The following is a 21045-nucleotide window of genomic DNA, read 5'->3' as shown; positions in this document are numbered from 1 at the left end:
GGTTACAAAGGAGTAACACGCAAAGTAGAGGAGGAAGAGAGAATAAGGATGATAGTTGTTTAATAGGGAAAAGGTGCAAACAATCCCAAAGCAGCCGCCAACCACCCACTTAGGTCTGTAAGACATGTCGACGCTAACAACGTATTTGAGTCGTCGTGGTAAAAACAGGCACTCGTGAAAATAATGAAATTGAAGACATCAGCATTTTCCTTCCAGTGGGAATTTTAAATGTTTTCTTTTTTGTTGTTGCTCGAAACCCATTTCTGTGTGGATTTTTACTTTAAAAAACCCATCAAAGGCACACACAGTGTAAATTTACAGTTTTCAATGCCTTTCAGTCTTTGAAAATCACCAAACTTTGGCGGCGGTTTTCTCGCTAGTTTCTCCTCTGACACCTGGGACCCCTACCTCTTTCAATCACAAAAATCTCTACTTCTTTTCAAATGAGATGGGGTTTTTATTATCTAAAGCATGACAAATAAACAAGCTTTAACTTTAAGATGATACCAATAATTCCACATGCCTCCTAATTGACTAGCGCCTGGTTATACCGTGTCGCAACCCAAAATAATAAGTCTGAGGACGCGGTGAAATGAGGCACTCTTCAAATTTTGGGCATATGGAGTTATTAGTATCATTTTAAAGCCTGTTCATGTATCTTGCTTCCGTTAAAAAATGCCCATTTATCTTAAAACACAGTCGAGATATTTGTGCGACTTAATGACGAGGGGATCGCCTGGTTTCTGAGGTCAAGTTAGTGAGAACATGGAAGTCAACGTTTGGTGATTTCCGAAGTTTTAGAGTCTTTGGAAAGTGAAAATTTACATTTTGTGGCCTTTAATCAACGTTTTTTCTTGAAAATCCGTAGAGAAATGTGTTTCTGAATGGTTTTAAACGTTGTTGAGCCAAAAAGCAAAAATTTGATAAAAATTGCCCGACCGGCAGTAAAAATGCCGTTTACTTCGATTACATTATTTTGACGAGCGCCTGATTTCACCACGATGCCTCACATGTTGAACTCACAATCCAGCCCTATGGATCGTGAACGTTCGCAGCCCGCCTCGTTGTACTCAAGGCTGTAAGCACCACTGAAGTCTATTTCGGAGATGTCTTGGTCTGTCCAGTAAGCGCAGGGATCATCTCCTTTGTTTGTCGCCAGCTCGTTCATCGCGTTTACTCTGATAGAAAAAAACAAAAACAACAACCGCTGTTTGACCTCAGCTCGATGTTTCGTTTCGTTTTGTTTTCTTTTTGTTTATCTTTGTTGTTTTTTGTTTTGTTTTAGTAAGAGTTCTAGAGCATTTGCAGCTCAAAAAGGTCATAATGTATCTTCCAATGATTAGAGGTGTCATAAAGAGTAATAAACTCAACAGCAACAACTTCTTTTTAGTTTAGTATGGGGTTTTACGGCGCTCGCAAATGCATAAGGTTATATGAGCGCACGAAACACAAGTTGGTTTTTTTCTATAAGTGGTTTACTGCACGGCTGTGTATGAGCTGTTTGATCTTAAAAGTTAAAATATTAAAAATTTGGTGTAGATATATAATTTTAGACTAAAACAACTTTCATAAAAAATTTTAATCATTCAATTTTGTTCTATACTACAATTTTCCATAAAAGCCAATGGCCTTCATAAAATTAAAAATTATGTGGGGACCAACGACGGAAAAAATGTCTTGCAATTTTTTTGCATTTATAATATTTCCTTCGGATCTCTCCAAAGTCTAGACATTTGCTTAAAAAGGGTCTAATGGTAAAATCTGTGTCGCATAATCGAGTAAAAATAACTTCATCTCTTCTGGAGAGGTCCGAAGGATTTTGCGGTCCCAGTTTGGGTTTTATATTATAAAGTTTGTTATTTTTCTGTTTTTTTGCAGTGGCTCTCCCACAGACTGGAGGTGTGCTTTTTAACTTTATTTTTGAAGTCAGTCTGTGGGAGAGTGTTCGTCTTTATCCCAACAGAAGGGATGAGGATTTCTTCGTCAGGTCGTCTACCTGCTCGTTTCCTCGGATGCCAACATGGCTAGGTATCCATGCGAACATGATATTTTTCTTGTTTTCTTGTTTCAGATAGGGTGTGAATTTTCTGTAGTGGCCTAACTATTTTTTGGGTGTAGGAGTGTGTAGTTTGTGAGTGAGGTGATGCAAGACAGAGAGTCAGAAAGGATAAGGAAAGATTTGTTTGGAGAGTTTTCTACGGAGTCCTGTGTCATGTTAATGACAGTGGCCTCCGCAGAGAAAATGAAGGCTTCAGGATGGAGTCTCCTCTGGTGTATACTGTTGGAAGATAGGGCTGCGGCGCCCACATCATTGTCTTTTTTGGAGCCATCCGTGAAGATAAGCTCCGCACCGGGGTATTTATCTAATAGTTTTTTGTATTCTGCTTTAAAAGTTTTGATGTTTGTTCTTTCTTTGCTGTGTGTGTGGTCAGAAGTCTACTTTTGTCTTGGTGAGGTGCCACGGAGGGAGGTCGGGGAAAAGAAATGGTTGGATGTCTTGTTTGGAAAAAATGTAAGTTTTTGAGGTCCTCACGGATTCTGAGGCCGAAGGGTTTGATGCGTTTTTCGTTGTTTTGGAATTTGTTTCTGGTTTCTGGGTTTGTTTTAAAAATGCAGTTGTGCGCTGGGTTTTCCGGTGTTGAGCTCTGTTTAATTGCGTTTTGTAGTGAGAGTTGTGTGCGTCTGAGTGAGAGTGATGGTATGTTTGCCTAGGCCTGGAGGCTCTCCACCGGGGAAGTGCGGAAAGCGCCCAGAGCGAGGCGGAGTCCTTGGTTTTGTACTGGGTCTAGCATTTTCAGGATGTGCGGTTTGTGCTGGCCATGATAATTTGGGCAGCACGGACTAACCTTGCACACATTTTCAAGATGCCAGGTCTTGCCACAGCGAGGACACACGGCTGCGTGTCGTCATCACGATTGTCTATGGCCAAACCTCTGACACTTGAAGCGGTGAATGGTTACGGCACGTAGGGTCACACGTCTAAGACCAAGCAAGATGCCCGGTGGCTGGAGGGCGGCACGAATCGAAAGTAAGAACAATCGGGTTGGTGTCAACTGTGGTCTTACCCTACCGAAGAGTAACCCAGCAGGCTCCGTCCATACCCTCGTAGTTTAACACAATTTTCTAATTTCAAAGCCTTTCGACTGATTACATTGTTCGTGTCGCTCGGATATACAAGAAATACTAGCGAAGGTCGTGGTCCGTTCAAGTTCTGCCAGTTCTTCTTCAAATGCGCGCTTTACGTTCGAAGGGATGCATTCCACAGAATGTCGTAGTGCATCCCCAGTATTGAAGAAGTTAAGATCTGCTATCTTCTTTTGCACATGGATGCTGCAGATGGTCAAGTACGGCTGCCGCGGAAGCTCCATGGGAGGAGGGAGGGCAAAGACAGCCGTAAAGGTCCTTTTTTCCTTTTGAGGTTGGTATGTTCGACTCGGCGGCCGCACCTGCTTCCGTGAGCTGAGAAATTTTCGAACAGTTGGGAGCTGGGGATGAGGCTTTCAAGAGTTTTGAATCCATGAAAATTTAGTTTTTGATTGGACTCTAGGATTCCCCACTCCCCACCGAACCCAACAAGTACAAGAGGACACATTGCTCAGATAGCCGGAGCTGGGCCAGGGCTACCCCGGAGTTAGACTCTCCTCGAGAGTGTACGAGACTCTCTCGTCAAGATTGATCCAGGAACTGAGGGGGATTCTGCTCCCCGCCGATTGAGCGGCATTAGCCGTGCCACCCTCCCGTCTAAGAGAAAAACCTGGTCAGAAGAGGTGTGTTGGCGATGACAGTCTGCAGACTGATCTCACGTCAACCTCAAGGTACCTGGTTTCACTCCGCACGGGTCCTACATCACGGTCAACGTGGCGCCCACTCTGATGGGATGGCCGACCTCTAGTTTTACTGCACATGAGGGCAGCGGTGGAAGAAGAGATAGAAGTAAGAAAGAAGGAAGGAGAAGAGGTAGATACACCAAAGACGATGTCGCACATAGATCCAGTAGCGTTGGAGTCATTGTGCGACATTATAATCCCCAAACTCATCGGGAGGGGGAAGGGACGGAAGCAGGAGAGATGAGAACGATATCTGTTTGATAGGAAAGAGAGAGAAAACCACATCAGAGCAACCGTCAACAAACCGCTGTTGTTTAGGATTGCTTAAGGAAAAACTCGGCTGAAAGGGAAAAAAAGAAAAGATTTAAAGAGTTGGAAGGGACCTAATGTATTATCATGTAAAAGGAATACCGAAAAGGTTCTAATAAGTATGGTGTGTAGAAAAATGAGTTACCTTACCGTTTTTAGTCTAATGGAAATTGATACATTAACTTTGTTGGTGGAGTTTGGTCAATTTGTAAGTATGGAATAATAAAAGGCATGGTAGACTTAAAGAACATGGCATCAAAGAAGAATCTATAAATACAGCCCCAGTGTTGATTTTCGGCCGATATCTCCGATGTTGGATTCTGAGAAGTAACTCATTTTGTTAGTACACTTCACATACCCCCCCCCCCTCCTCCAAAAAGCCATTAAAAGAATAAGTGAATAATTGAATAAAAGAATACATTTAAAGATAGAGAAAGAAAGAAAAAGATAAATAGATAAATAGATAAATTAATTAATTAATAAATACATCACCTGAAAATGATGTTGAAAGGCTTAACGAGATTCTGGGCACAGAAGGAAATGTTCTGCTTTCCTGGGTCCTCCAGAGTGATCGTTGTTCTATTTGCCAGTGGTTCCACGCTCATTTCCTTTGAGTTGACAGTTATCGTCAACGTTAAATCCACTGTAAACAAAATAGATAATATAGGATAAATTTTAGTCAAAGTAAAATATGATGGTCCATTAATCATATGTGATACAACCAGTGGAGTGAGGTGCTCGTCCAATATTTGGGCATGTGGAGTTATTGTTATAATCTTAAAGATTGTTTAGTTATCTTTTCATTTGATGAAAAGAAAAGTACTTTTCTTAAATAAAGTCGAGATACTTGCGTTTTAAAGAGGTGGAGATTGCCTGGTGTCAGAGGGAAAATTATCGAGAGAATGGTCGCTAAAGTTTTGATGATTTCCACGGCTTGAGTTTCCTTGGTAAGTTTAAATTTATTTCCAATTTTGTGTGCCTTCGATCAATGTTTTTCCTGAAAATCCACAAAGAAATGTGTTTTTGAATAGGCATACAAGGTGTTAAGCCATTTTTTATTTCGGTAAAGAGCGGGAGAAAAAAAATGTTGGTCTCTTAGATTTCATTATACAAGTGATTAAAAAAATACGCCACAATCATCCCGCGTTATTTGAAAAAACGAAAAACATTAGAAAACTCCAGCTTGGACACGTGTTGTGCATACCTTCAAGTTTTACCTGTGCTCAAAGCGGCCACCACCGGCAGCATAGACAGCATTAAGACGAGAGAATTGCTCCCAAACGCGTCTTAAAATGTTTCAGTCCTTTGTGTTGCTTGTAGCCGTCATTGGATCTTTCATGCTATCGATATTAGTTGGAAGTGGTGGAACATTAGCTTTGTCTCTTATCATACCCTAACAAACAAAGCAAACAGAGTGAGGTCCGGGATCTGACAGGCCAACCGCAGAGAGCGAGATCTTTAGCATTTCCACTTCCAATCCACTCCTAAGGAACGTTTTCGTTCAGATAAGTTCAAACCAAGAGATGCAAGTGAAGTGAATAGACACTTCTCATATCGACTTGATGATTTCTGTACTGCCGGTGGTGGCCACATTAAGCACTGGTAAAACTTGAAATACATTTTTTAAGGTATGTACCATACATGTGTCCAAGCTGAGATTTTTATTGTTTTTCTTTTTTTTAGATATTGTGTGAGGATTTTTAGCGTATTCTTTTTTAACAAAACTGTATTTGACGAGCGCCAAATCTCACAATGATGAGAACAGCAGGCGATTAAAAAATAAAAATAAAAGATTTACTTCATAAGGACTGATACGCTGATATATGAAACAATAGACTTTAAGGGGTACTTATGCGATGAAATAGTGGTAAAAGAGGCTGGAGAAGCTAAAGAATGCCTACATCTCCAACTCCACAATTTTGACCAAAATTGGGACTGTCAGGTTATTGTGCCCCGCCCCCCCCCCTCCCACCTTTTCCCTTAATATGTTAAAAGTTGTTGAATGTCTGGAGTGTGCGCCCTCAATGAGTAAAAACTGTTTAGTTTTAGTAACAGTTTTACGTCAGTTTGCAACACAATACGGCCATATTCGTGCCAAGTACAGAGGGGACATGGGCACAACCAAAAAGTAGGAGAGATCAGGACGGTATTAAATGCTTGGTAGGAAAGAAGGAGCAAACCTGCCAGGACATCCATCAACCACCCAGGGAGTTAAAGTAGCAGGATCCGAAAAAAATCACTATATTGTGCTTTTTTTTCTTTTTAAGTGTGCTTGAATCATTTCAAAACAGAATTTAAAAAAAAACTACTTACGAGCATAAAAATTGTTTGCCTGATGCTGTGGTGGAATTTATTCATCTAGTGTTTAAAGACTTACCTGAAGTGGGATTATTGAAGAGGTGCTTGCATGGAAAGACTAAAAATGTAAATGAAAATTTGAATAAACTGATATGGGGCAGATGCAGAAAAGAGTATTTTGTGGATAGATACACCTTTGAGGAGGCTGCATTGAGTGCTCTAAGCTACTTGAATGATCGTTTTAGTTCAGTTGAAAAACTCTAGAAAAACAGCAAGGACATTTCCAAGAAAAAAAAATGTCGTGTTGGGGTCTTGCAGTCTGAGACGAGTGCGACCCGCAAGTCTTTTAGGGAGACCAAAACGAGGAGGAAAACTTTGAGGGCCATCAGAAGAGACTTTCAGGACAGTGCAAAGGAGAAGGAGGGAGATGTATACAGTCATGGTTGCCATTTAAGGAAGGCAGTACTTACAATTTGTTTCAAATATGAATTTCAAACTACTTTTTTCGTTTTTGTTCATTTTCTAAGTTTCACATTTTCAGCCTAGATGCCATTTTAAAAACATGATTGTGAGTTAACTACTGTTAAGATATCAAATTGAAATTTTGCATACTGATTTGGAAGATAATGCATGTCCTAAAACTCAAACTAAAGATATGTCATTCTAATTTATCTTTTTGTGAAGGTCTTTCACGTTTAATAAGCTTTTTTTCACATTTCTTAGAGCCTACAATAAAAAGAAACGTTTTGTCTCAATATCTAGTTTAAAAAAAAAATTCAGGACATGAAAGTGGTATTAAAAAAGCTTTCCAAAAGTTTCTTTAAAAAACAATAAGTAGTTAATGAATAAGAGTGTTTGAAATGAACCCTATTTATATTTTGTGGCGAGGGTTATTTTGAATGCCTAATTTGCTTATTTAATTTTTTTTTGTACCTGTCCTAAAATTTCTGTATTGATATATAGTATACATATAGGTAAAATCAAACATGGTGGTATAATGTCCCAAATAGCCTTCTTTAGGATTCTACCACCTTAACACAATAGTTGACCCCCCCCCTCTTTCTTTCTCTCTATGTGTCTCAGTATATGTCGGTCTGTTTCCTATCTCTCTCTCTCTCTCTCTCTCTCTCTCTCTCTCTCTCTTTCTCTCTATCTCTCTCTTTCTCTCTATCTCTCTCTCCCTACCTCTCTATATCTCTCTCGCTTCACTCTCTCTCTCTCTCTCTCTCTCTCTCTCTCTCTCTGTCTTTCTTTTTCTCCCTCTCTTTCTCCACCCTCTCTTTCTCTTTCTCTTACTCTCTCTCGCTCTCCCGCCCCTCCCCCTTCTCTCTCTCTCTCTCTCTCTCTCTCTCTCTCTCTCTCTCTCTCTCTCCTCCACTACCTCTCTCTCACGGTTTTTCTTTCTCTCTCTCTCTCTCTTTCTTTCTCCTTCTCTCTCTCTCTTTCTTTCTATCTCCTTCACTCTGTCTCTCTTTCTAACCCCCGTTCTCTCCTTCACTCTCTCTCTATCCCCCCCCCTCTCTCTCTCCAAGCAGATAAGCCTCACCGTAGACAACAGGCGAGTTCCCTACATGCTGTTTGATGGGATCTCCCGTGCCGTTGGCAGGCTTCCACACGGCAGTCAAGGCTTCGTTGCTCTCGGCAAGGACGGCGGTCCTCTTGATGCCAAGTATGGCGTTGCTGGAGTTGCCCACACAGTAGCAGCCCTCTTCTGGCGCTTTGTCCTGGCACCCCGACATGGAGATTGTGCAGAGCTGGTGCAGGGAGTCGATTCGTGGTCAATTATTAAATCTAATGTTCTCCTGTCAGAGTGCTGACTCGAAAAAAAAACCACTATAAGAAAAACAGAAAAATAAACAACAACAACAATAACAGCAACAACAACATAACAACAAAAACAAATGGCAACAAAAACAACAAAAACAACAACAACAACAACAACGGCAACAACAACAATAACAACAACAAACAAAAAAAGCATAAAATAAAGCAAAACAAAAATTTTTAATTAAACATTTTTAAAGTAAAAAAGCCAGCGGGCTACCACGGTGCAAATTCACCAGTGCAGTGTTGTGAGTGAAGCTCCACCATTGAGACAGACCTACAGTTCAGCCATTTTGAAACACCTTAGACCGGCAAACAGAAACAGTGTTTTCAAAGTCGTTCTACCCCGTGAAATGAGACCACGTAAACGGGGAAGGAAGGGAGGAGTACGTTTGAGAGCGAGATGAAGAATGTTTAAACCGTTTTTACCTTCTATGGTAACTGGTAATGCAAGGTCACTAAATAATAAAATGAATGAACTCTGTGCAAATGTTAGGTTTCTGCACGAGTACAGAGAGGCCTCGCTTATTTGTTTTAGCAAGACGTGGTTCAAGGACAGTGTTTCTTCTAACAGTGTGGACATTGACGGATTCCATCTGGTGCGTTGTGACAGGACGATTGACTCTAACAAAGAACGAGGCGGAGGAGTGTGTGTGTATGTGAACGAGAAGTGGTGTAGTCGTAATAATATTCATGTTAAACTCCAACTGTGTACACCTGACATTGAATGTCTAACTGTTGGTTTACTCGCCCGTACTATCTACCGAGGGAATTTCCTAAGATAACAACTAACATTGTTTATAGTCCACCACAAGCCAATGTTAAAGTTGCCACGGACACTTTTGGTCGAAATGATTCACGAACAACAGTCTTCTTGTCCTGACGGTGTAATAGTAATCACTGGGGATTTTAACCAATGCTCTTTAACTTCTGCCCTCCCCACTTTCCACCAATATGTTAATGTACCAACCCGTGAGGACAAAACTATTGACCATTGTTATGTAAATGTTTCTAATGCTTACAAATGTATATCTCTCTACCTCCAATAGGAAACTCTGATCATTGCATGTCTCTTTTATTACCGAAGTACAAACCTAAATTAAAATCTTCAAAGCCAATTAAAAAAGTTGTCACCATCTGGAGTGAAGAAAACAGGGAGGGCCTGAGAGGTTGCTTTGAATGTACGAATTGGAATGTTTTTAAAGATTCATGTAATAGTATAGATGAATTATGTGAGACTATCGCTGGTTACATCAGGTTTTGTGAAGACCTACATTCATTTAAAAAAGAAATTATCTACTACCCAAATAACAAGCCATGGGTTAGCAAGGAGTTAAAGGAAATATTAAATGAGAAGAAGAAGGCATTCACACTGAAAGACAGAGACAAATTAAAAACAACAAATAATATGTTAAAGAAAAAGATAAGAGAGTGTAAGCATGTTTACAAAGAAAAGTTAGAACAACATTTCACTTCTAACAATACAAAATGACGTGGCAATGTTTAAAAACTATAGTTGGAGACACATCAAGACGGACAAACATTCCTACACAAGACACGAACCCAAGTCAGTTTGTAGACAAACTGAATTCTTTTTACGCTCGTTTTGACAACCACGATTTCTCCGACCAGCTGACAACTGTCAAAGAGACGATTCAAAATGACCACACAGACGACGACGACAACAACAACAACAACAACAACAACAACAACAACAACAACAACAATAACAACAACAACAACACAGACGAAGACTTTGATAAGAGCAAGGAAATGTTTGTGGTTGATGTTAATGAGGTCAAGATCATGTTTAATCGTCTGAAAGCTCACAAAGCGAGTGGACCCGATGGAGTAAAAAGTAGAATTATTCAAATGTGTTCTACTCAGTTATCTCCCATTTATACTGATATTTTCAATATGCCTTTGAAAGAACGAATAATACCACTCTCATGGAAATGCTCTGAAATAATTCCTGTCCCAAAGAAACAATCAATACAAAATTTGAACGACCTAAGACCTGTCGCTTTAACATCAGTCCTCATGAAATGTTTAGAAAAACTGGTTTTGAAGAACTGAGAAAATCAACAGAAGACATACAGGATAACATGCAATTTGCCTATCGTGCCAAGAGGGGCGTGGAGGATGCCATTCTCGTGTTCTTAGATAACATCTACAAACACATAGACACACCAAGAGATTACCGCAGGATACTTTTTGCTGATTATTCATCCGCATTCAACACAATCCAACCGCGCATAATGGTTTCAAAATTAATTAACATGAACATCAACAAGGACATTATAGCTTGGATTCTTGAGTTCTTAACCAATCGACCTCAATATGTAAAATTAAATGGTGCAAAATCCGACCTAATATTCACGAACATCGGCGCCCCAAGGCTGTGTAATCTCCCCTGTCTTGTTTACGCTCCACACCAACGACTGTACTTTTGATAACAAAAACATCAAACTAATAAAATTTGCGGATTATTCCACTTTACAAGGCCTAATAACAGCAAATGAGATTGAATACAGGGACGCTGTGAATATATTTACAAATTGGTGTGATAACCACTTCCTTATACTAAACGTAAAAAAGACCAAAAAAAGGAATTAATAATAGACTTTAGAGTAAAAAAAGACCAATTGCAACCACTATTTATTAAAGATGAAGAGATGGAGGTGGAAAGCTCTTACAAGTATCTTGGTGTAACAATCGACCACAAACTTGACTGGCATCCCCACGCTGCTCTTGTGCATAAAAAGGTAAATCAAAGAATGTTTCTCTTAAATGAAATTAAGAAGTTTCCGTGTTGACAATAAGATTATGTCCCTTTTTTACCATTCTATGATTGAAAATGTGCTATTATTTTGTATTTGCTGCTGGGTTGGGAATTGTAAGGTGAAAGATAAAGAAAAATTTGACAGAACCATTAAGAAAGCCAGCAAGATCTCTGGATATGATTTTATAAGAATGGATGAAATGTATAACACCACACGTATAAAAAAGATAAAAAGCATTATAAACGACCCATCACACCCCTTTCCCCACAAATTGTAAGATCACGCAGCGGCAGATATGTACCTCCAAAAACAAAGAAAGAAAGATATAAAAGAAGTTTTTTACCATCTAGCATAAGGCTTTTGTCAGAATGAGCATAGATGCGTGTTGCTCTTAGAATATGTATCTGTACATAACTCCAAAGGTCTAGTATTTAAATTCCTGCATGTGGTTGAATGATGCATTTGATGTAAATGTACATTTTGTCAGCTTTACTCCTCCTTTCATATTGAATTTTAATGAGAGTAATATATATGATTTAAATTTTTAAAAATGTATACCTGCATGTGTTTTTACGGTCCTGTACAGCCAAGGAAAATTTCCCTCTGGGATAATAAAGTACTATCTTATCTTATCTTATCTTATCTTATTTTACAATACCTCCCAGGATTGGCTTATTTATTCGAAATGGTACCAAAAACTAACTACAGCCCCCCCCCCCCCCAAAAAAAAAAAAACATCACGCAAACACACACACACACACACCTACACGCACACATACATACACACACAAACACACATACACACACTCTCTCTCTCTCTCTCTCTCTCTCTCTCTCTCACACACACACACACACACACACACACACACACACACACACACACACACACATACACCCACTGCCTTGCCTCTTTGGAAGACGATTTATGACTTTGCTTTTGTCAGTTCTTTTTGTCTGTTCGTTTTGTCTGTGTCTTTTCTCAAGCCTCTAAGCCGGATTTTGGACCGACAATTGTTATTAGCAAAAATGAAAGCACAATAGCTAAATTATGTTTAAAGCCCTTTTCAAAACTATACCCTTTTAAGACTTTTTCCCAACTTTAACATCCAGCCTCCAAGCGTAAAGAACAAAACCCTTTATAACAATAGTGCTCGTCTTAGGAACCATTTCGCTACCTCCATCGTATATAATTCACAATGAGTTCAAAATCGTTGACCTCAAAATTACATAGTTCTATCTGATATTTTGGGCCGTTTTGAGTCACTTAGACCCCGAGGTAAGAGGCCAAATGCTGTTTGCTCTATTAAAATCGTAAGATCATTCGGAGTCGATATCAAGAATCAAAGAATTGCGTTCGAAAAAGCTTAACGTGAGAAACTCAAAACATTTGACGGCGAATGTCTTAAAACTAGGCACTGAAAAGATAGAACTTTGTAATTCTTGGGTAGTGATTTGTTCATTTCTTATGATCAAACCACACATTTATTCAAGGACATACACATCTTCCAAAAATCCCAGACCATCCGAACCGACCTAAGATACAAAAGCTATCACGGAATTATTTTTTTCAGATCTCATGTTTTTAATAAGCGTTTTACAGCGCTTGAAACACCATAGGGTCATATTTGTACCGAAGATTTAAGGATTTACAGGAGAGTAAAAAACATAAAAAAGAAAGAAGAGAGATCAGGATGATATATGTTTGATAGGAAAGAAGGAGCAAACCACACCACAGCACCCTCCATCCACCCACTTTCAGATCTCAGCTAAAGCAGTGAGTGTAGGGATCACAGAACGACTTACCGATTCACAAAATTAAATGTGTGACCATTTTGGGCCAATCTCCTGCCAACTAGACGTGGATTCGGTTATTATTTTATATGGATAGGGACAAGGATCCCCCGGCTGTAGACGGGAAGTCGCTACCTCAGAAGTACAAAGTTCTATCTGCTCAGTATCCAGTTTTGAGAAATTTGATATAAAACATATTGAGTTTCACAACATGCTAAGCCTTTTCTTATGCGGTTCTTTGAATATCTTGATTAAGACTCCCAAAAACCTTACGATTCTGAGGCAGCGAGATGTTAATACATTCCCCGCTTGGAAATATTATGTTGCATTGTGTGGAAATCAGGCGCGCGTCGAAATAAGGAAATCGAAGAACCCGTATTTTTTCCCCACCAGTTGGTCAATTTCTATCCATTTCTCCTTTGGCTCAACACGTTTATGTCCATTTAAAAACTCAGGTCTGTGTAGATTTTACTGAAGAACGTTGATGATAAGCCCTAAAAAAAATCGAGCTTCCATCCTTTATGTGAATAATCAAAAACGAAACCAGTTCACCACCAACGTTGGACCAGTAGTTTCTTTTTCCTTTTTTCGGGGAGAGGTGAGGGTGGGAGTTGCGGGGGAGGTGGAGGGTTATTTTATGCAAAATGTACTAAAGGCAATAGAGACAAACCCACCCCCCCCCCTCCACAAAAAAGAATTAGATTGATTCAACATTTAGATACGCCATATTATTATTATTACCCCAGCACACCTTGTAGCATGCTGAAATGGGAAATTGTATAGGGTTAACGTCCCTATCAACACTAATAGGATATTTAAGAGGCCGGACCTCCGAGTTTAACGTTCATCTCCGAAAGGACCGAGCCAAGTGGGAAATTCGTATAAAGTTTCTTTATAAAGGACACAACGTCGGACGGAAATGAGGCTCGAACCCCAGAACCCACAATCTCACGATTACGAGTCCAGCAGCCTAACCATTAGGCCACCGACGCCACGTGGTATATTTAAACAATCTTAACTTTCTGGGAAGCAAACTGCCGTTTTACAGGGGCTTAAACACTAACATACTGAAAAGATCTTTCTCTGTCTGTGGTTGGTTACCCATTCTCACTAGGGTCAAATGAGGAAAATGTGAGTCAAAAAGTGCCTTTCCCAAGAACATAATGTCGGACCTGAGGCTCGAATTTCCGAATCGGCAACCTCAGGATTACAATTCCGGTAGCTTTTCCATTAGACTACCACCGAAAACTGTAATATCACTTCTTAACATACTAGATGTGCATTTCATCGTACTAAAATATATGTGAGGCAGCGTGGTGGAATCAGGCTCTCGTCAAAATAGTCAAAGTGAAGAAACTTTGTGAATTTTTATCAAATGTTTGTTTTTTGGCTCAACACCTTTCATGTCAATTAAATAACTCATTTTTGCGTGGACTTTTATTAAAAACGTTGATTAAAGGCACAAAAATGTAAATTTTCAGTTACCACGGACTCGTAAGCTAAGGAAATAACTACTCTTTGGCTGCCATTTTCTCACTAATTTTACCTCTGAAAACAGGTAACCCCCACCTCCTTCATTCACAAATATCTCGACTTGTATTCAAGATAAATAGATACTTTTTTTCATCCAAATAAAGACAGTGAACAAACTTTTAGATGATACCAATAACTCTATAAGCCCAAATATTGACAAGAGCCTGATTCCACCGCGCTGCCTGACATATTGATTGTTAAGCGCTTGGCGCTCCTGTTGAGCTGGGATTTACGCAATACAAATGCCATGTACTGTATACCTCTTCATTGTTCGCAGTCATAATAGCAATCTTGGATGCTTCGAACGCGGCGTTCCCGTCGGAAACGGCTATTCCCTCCACGGACCACTTGGCCCCCGGATTGATGCCACACGCAGGCGAGTACTTGAACGTCTGGAACTTCATGGTCTGCCCGGTTGTAGCTGTATGAGAAGGAAGATGGAGGAGTATCTATATATAACTGGGGGGGGGGGGGGGGGGGGGTACGTGTGCATAAGAGAACTGGACAAGGGAAGAGGAGGGGAGTGAATATAGACTCTGGATTTTTTATTTGACTGTCTGTCTGTCTGTCTGTCTGTCTGTCTGTCTGTCTGTCTGTATGTCTGTCTCTTTCTCTTACTCTCTCTCTCTCTCTCTCTCTCTCTCTCACTCTCTCTCTCTCTCTTACACACAATCGCACACACACACAGACACACAGACACACACATGCACACCCACACACATATACACAAACAGACACACTCAGAGACACACACACTTACACACTCCCCTCCCCCCACGCCCCCCCCCCCCCCACACACACACTCACACACTTTCAAACAGTTGTCAAAGCAGCCTGGCTCATAAATGAGCCAAATTGAATGGTTGAGGTTCAAAACACTTTTTTTTTCTTGTCTCATGTCCTGATTTTGGTGCCCTTATTTGTTGGTTACGTAAAAATGTATTGACATGGTGCCAATTGTTGTTTTCTAAAAAAACGAAACAAGAAAAAAGGGGAATTGTTTTGTCGATCATGATAATGATGGAATATTAATGGTGACGATGATGGTGCTCTGATGTTGCATATAATGTGAATATTAGTCTTAGTGTTAAGTACGTTTGGTGCTTATTCTAGATCCCCGCCAGGCTGTCCTGGTGGGGGTAGGACACAGCCCTCATTCCCAACTCCTCGCATAGAGTGACCAGAAATTTGGAAATAATTCGTCATCTTCATCCCTAGCATTTAATAAATGTATGTCGAAAAATCATACGTGGGGCCGCTTCTAAGTGCCCACATTGTTAGTGTGTTTGTTACCCTACGTCTATGCTATCATATTTTCAAAACAGCGAAAGGAGTGTGGTGTGGCCAATAACGTTTGTAATATTAATTTTCATAGTCAATGCAGTTGCGTTTCGTATGAAAAGACTAACACGTCTAGATTAACTGGTGTGCTTACAAGTTTTCGCTGTCGTTATTATTCCCCACGAATCCACAACCATTTGTGCCATCGTCTGAGCAGGTAAGAAGCCTGAAAAACCAGGGCCAGTCGACCAGCGAATTTCAGGATCGCCTCTTCTTAAAGTGATATAAGCAAATTCACAACTAATATATACATATTATATATATCTGTTTTCCCCGGTCAATATCAGTCGTAAGACGACATTATCAGCTACGAGGCTCGAAAGACAAAAAAGTGACTTTCCATTAAATTTTTGTTCTTTGGATCTATTGAAAGTTTGATGTTTTCTGATTCCTTTAAGATAAAAATAAACAACTATAACCGACTATAAACATTTTATTTTGACTTGTTTTGGGGGGGTGTGTGGTTTGTTGTGAGCTTTGATGACGAGATAAAGGAATTTAGACCAAGTTAGTGTGTTGCTGTGAGATTATTTATAGAGCCATTACCTTTGCTTCAACGTTCTTCATTCACAACTTTTTAAAGATTTTGACCCTTTTTCGAGCATGAATGGTCTGAAATATAAACAACTTGTTGTCACTATGCACAACTGAGGGCTGTGACTGGTTATAAACGGTGTAATAACGGTAACTTCTAGCTCACTTCAAGCTTGTTTACGTAAACAGCTGACTGTGTTGTGGTGCCCTGCTAACAGTTATCGACAGTTGATCTTTCAGTTTTACTCTTAGATTGACTTTAAAAATTCGTTTTCTAAGTGTTTCAGTGCTTTTAAAAGATTAATTAACCTTCCTTTCGATCTCTCAAAGCGGATTCCTTACCAAGAGGCCTCTGAGGCGGTCCATGTGAATGTCTGTGTATGTATGTTGGTCTGTTTGTATGTGTTTGTATGTATGTGTGCGTGTGAGTGTGTGTGTGTGTGTGTGTGTGTGAGTGTGTGTGAGTGTGTGTGTGTGTGTGTGTGTGTGTGTGTGTGTGTGTGTGTGTGTGTGTGTCTGTGTGTGTGTGAGTGTGTGCTCTCGTGTGTTTATGGTGCTAGTGCAAACGTATAATTAGGTAGTGTTAAGACGGCACGTAAGCCGACTCGACGCCTTCCGATTACGTGGTTTCGATAAATGGGGGTAGCTCAGATCTCTGTTTCTTTCCTCTTTGAAAAATTCAGATTTTCTTCATTACAATAGTGTAAGTTGTTTGTATATCCGATTATCTGGAGCTGGAGAATCGCCGTGGAAAGGGAAGTCCCTCAAGGTCGGAATGCGAGGTCGGCCTGTTCAAAATTGACACCCGTGAATTCGAATGCTTTGAAGAAAGATTGGTGATTAAATATATCGTCTTTCCATTGGCTGATTTGGCAAATGTGTTTTGTCCAGTCTCCATCTCATGCCACTTTTTGTTTTGTCCCAGCATGAGAGCGAGCTTAAGTGGAAGACTAGACTCTATTATACATAGCTATGATTGTGTGTGTGTGTGTGTGTGTGTGTGTGTGTGTGTGTGTGTGTGTGTGTGTGTGTGTGTGTGTGTGTTTGTGTGTGTGTTTACGTAATTTGATTATTTAATTTTACTTTTTTAACCTCTTTTTGCCTTCATTATACTCTTAGTCAGACTCAATGGTGCAATTCGCAGTCGCATGACATCACATGGGGATAGAGTGGGAAGTAATTTGATATAACATTTCCTGCACTTAATACGAACAGGTCTGTTTTTCAATTTCATTAATTGTGGCCTATAAATATGCTATAGATATATATATATATATATATATACTTTGGAGACGGGGGCTTTTAATGTCAGTTGTGTCTTGAGTTGTCGCTAGATGCAATTTTGCTTCCGGTCCCCCAGTACTGTGTGTTGATGTTTGTGTGCATATGTGTATATATATATATATATATATATATATATATATATATATATATATATATATATATATATATATATATATATATATAATATTGTGTTTGTGCCGGTCAATATCAGTCATATGAAAGAAATTTCAAAATTGAGTTAACATTATTTTATAATAAACTATTAGCTTTTCCCCACAATTTAAAAAAAATGAATGGAGTGAATATGCCAATATCTGACTAAAATACAGCAATTTTAATTGTGCAAGGTGAGGAAACACGAAAAAGAGAAAATGGCCTCCAAAGTTGAGCATCATTTTTTCCATAGCAATGGGGGTCTTAGAATTGAGATAGAGACTTGACATTTAGCTGTTAGCTTGGCTATGCCACTACCAGGTAACATAAATTAAAAAACCCAGCTATTCTTTCTCAGAGAAAAAAAAACTATGCACAAAACAAAATTTTCAAGAGAATGGACTTCACGTCAAATGCAACAAAATCAGTGCTTACGGTATCTACAGACCTCGACATAAGTTAAGGACCATTTGCAAACACTCTGAGTGGTCTTCTTGGGTCGACCTGCACGTGGGCATACTTGGACTGATCCAGTGACTTGGTGGCACTGCCTCAGGCGAACAATGACAGAGTGTGACATTGTGGGCCTTCTGGTCTTTTCTCAGGCTCCAACTCAATCCTGCAGCCATGCCACACCTCTGGCATTATCAAAGTCTCTCATCTTTCGTCTTGGTGGCATGTTGATGCGATACTGGATTTTGCGCAAACGGCGGCTTATATTATTGCCACCAAAGTAAGCACAGTTCGAGACATGTCCGTTTTTGACGTGCACTAGAAATTTTAACTGAATGATGTCCATAGTGTGGCACACAAGTCGATAAAAATCAGCAAATTTGGCTAAAATTGGTGGTTTTTGCCCCTTTAGGAAGCTTTGCAGTACGCGTTGGTAACACATTAAGTGGTCGTACGCACCAAAAAACAGTTGAGCTGAGCAGTAGCTGCGCAGAAGCTGAGCCGTCTTAAATCTTAGTAATATTTATACGCCGTTCGCACCAAAAGCAGTAGCTGCGCTGTATTGAGCAGTGCACTGCTAGCAGTGAGCAGTAAAATATATCTCCGCATTTACTACCGCTCAATGCTAGCAGTAGTTTCGTCATTTGTAGAATTAGCACACCCGCCAAACCTCGCCAAGATATCTCGATCAGCTCAAAACAGCAGGAGGCAGCTTCTACTTTCTCCTCTTGAAAGCCAGTACAACAAAACAGAAACAGAATACACGTGGTCCAAAATGGTAGAGAATGTTTCTGGGCTCATTCTAAAATATGACTTAAAGCACTCTTCGTCTCAATTTAAGTCAAGAAACAGGTGCTGACATTCTCCGCATGTTTCTCTTTGGCATTAATAGAATGAGCCCAGTAATATTTCTCGCCATCAAATACAAGAGACTGTTAATAGTGATGAAGTGTCTATCAAATGCATCAAACATGGACTGCCATGTTATGAACTGTCTCCGATACAAGCAGCCAGCTAACAGAGAGAGAGCTATAAATAGTACACACTGCTTTTATACTGCTTTTGTTGAGAACTTGTCAGCTGATACTGAGTAGTTCACGAGCAGCGAGCGAGCTGACAGCTACTGGACAGCTAGGCCTAGCCAAAACAGCTTTTGGTGCGGACACTCGAGCCTACTGCTCGAACTGCTCATAGCGGTTCGGCTCAGCTTCTGCGCAGCTACTCTTTTTGATGCGGACAAACCCGAACACTTTCAGAGCAAAAAAAAAATTGTAATATTCCTTGCTGTCTTTTTCCCAGTTTTTCTAAAAGCCAGGGCTTTTATGGAGGTCCCTAACTTATATTAAAGTCTTCATAATCCAAACACGGGCAGATGTGCACATTCCAGGGGTGTACAAAAAATAGAACAAAATGTGACACGAAGTTAGTAGTCTCAGCCTTAGCCTATCTTAGAGGAGTCTTCACATGGATTGATGACTACTCTTGGTTGGATGAACTGAAGTCCTTCCTTCTCCCAATACTCGTCCTCCATACGTTTTACATGCGCTTCACACTGCTGCCAATAGACTTTGTCCCCTCGAGATATTGCATTTTCTGTTAGCTGTTTGACACCTTTAAATAAGGTTGTATTTTGAAATGCTACCGTGCTTTTGATCTTCGCCCAGACGAATTCAATTGGATTTAAATTGGAGTGCTAGGGTGGCAACCGTAGGCAAATGTGTCCGTGCTGTTCAACAGTTTAATCAACCTGAATTCTTTTGGCTTTTCTGCTTTCCTTAACGAGCAAAAAGGAGTTCAGGTGAAACAGTGAAAACGGTATGCTCTCTTTGTTTAGCCAATCTTTTATTTCCTTTTTCCTGCTTGCGCTTACTGGAATTTTGTCCTCCTCCTCCACTACGTTGTGATATGACGTTGACATCAATAAGCAAGATTGTTTGTCCAGTGCAGATCATATTTTTTAAATAATCTTATTTCGAAATATGTTGCCGTTCATATCCTTGGGATAATCCCTGATGTCACTGGAATTTGTTTCGAAAATGAGTTCTGGTTTTCAAGTAAATCATTTTCATTGCTTCCACAGTGTGCATTCAGTCTCTTTCCTTTTAAAGCTCGAACGTGTCTTTTAATATGTCCATTCTTTGACTGCCATTCTTCTTGGAAAACATGGTGAGCGTTTATAAAAGTTTCGTCTAACAAGAAATTCTAACTGCTCCTCGGACAATTTCCCTATCGAAACCACCAGTCTTCAAAGGCCGCCCTCTCTTAGATCGGAGTCTCTTCAACCATTTCATGGTGCTTTTTATTATACATCTTGACAATGTGCTTCTGTTCAAACCTAAGACATGCCGAGTTCTTTCTTTTGGATTCTCTATATCATGGTACAGAGCTCCTCCCTTTGCTTCTATTTTAAAATGGGAGTAGAGCTGAAGTGCAACCTTTTGAAGAGTGGTGAAAGTGTGTTTGAATGACTTCTTTTCCTTCATAGTGCAAACAAATCGTTGACACAAAGCGAATTCAAGCACAAAACTTACACAGGAACATCCAGTTATTTAAGTTATTTTGTGAAATAATTCAAAATTCCAAAGCTAGACTATGCCTGGGGGCTCTCGTGGCCTAGAGGTTAAGGTGTTGGCCTCTCATTCAAAGGTCCCCGGTTCGAATCCGGGTAGCGACCGAAAAAAAATTTCTTCTCTAAAATTTGTCTCCTTTCACCCCCTTTCCTGCTCTCTGGCAATGTTCTGTTGTCTGCTTTCATTTCCACTTTCTGCCCCCACCCCCTCATCTCCTTTGCCCACTCCTCTAGGCTCCTGACTCTTTCTGCAGCCTTTCTACTGCTATTCCTTGGCTCCTCCTTACTGCTGTCTTTCTGCCACACCCCTGATCTTCTGGTAGGAAAGATCTACACCTAGCCTTCT

General features: G+C 40.1%; 1 protein-coding gene across 1 annotated transcript in view; it reads right to left on the bottom strand.

The window, feature by feature from the left end:
* Positions 1 to 21045, bottom strand: part of LOC101853018 — a 30880-nt gene that overhangs the window by 3082 nt on the left and 6753 nt on the right. The window contains exons 3-6 of the mRNA XM_005104220.3: positions 14626 to 14786; positions 7981 to 8188; positions 4629 to 4779; positions 1024 to 1178 (exon numbers count right to left, since the gene is read on the bottom strand). Of these exons, the coding sequence (XP_005104277.1) occupies positions 1024 to 1178; positions 4629 to 4779; positions 7981 to 8188; positions 14626 to 14786 (675 nt within the window). The remainder of the gene's footprint in view (positions 1 to 1023; positions 1179 to 4628; positions 4780 to 7980; positions 8189 to 14625; positions 14787 to 21045) is intronic.

The sequence above is a fragment of the Aplysia californica genome, unplaced genomic scaffold, assembly GCF_000002075.1.
Source record: "Aplysia californica isolate F4 #8 unplaced genomic scaffold, AplCal3.0 scaffold00410, whole genome shotgun sequence".
Taxonomy (NCBI): domain Eukaryota; kingdom Metazoa; phylum Mollusca; class Gastropoda; order Aplysiida; family Aplysiidae; genus Aplysia; species Aplysia californica.
Note: the sequence above shows the minus strand (reverse complement) of the source record. Positions and strands in the feature narration are given on the sequence as shown.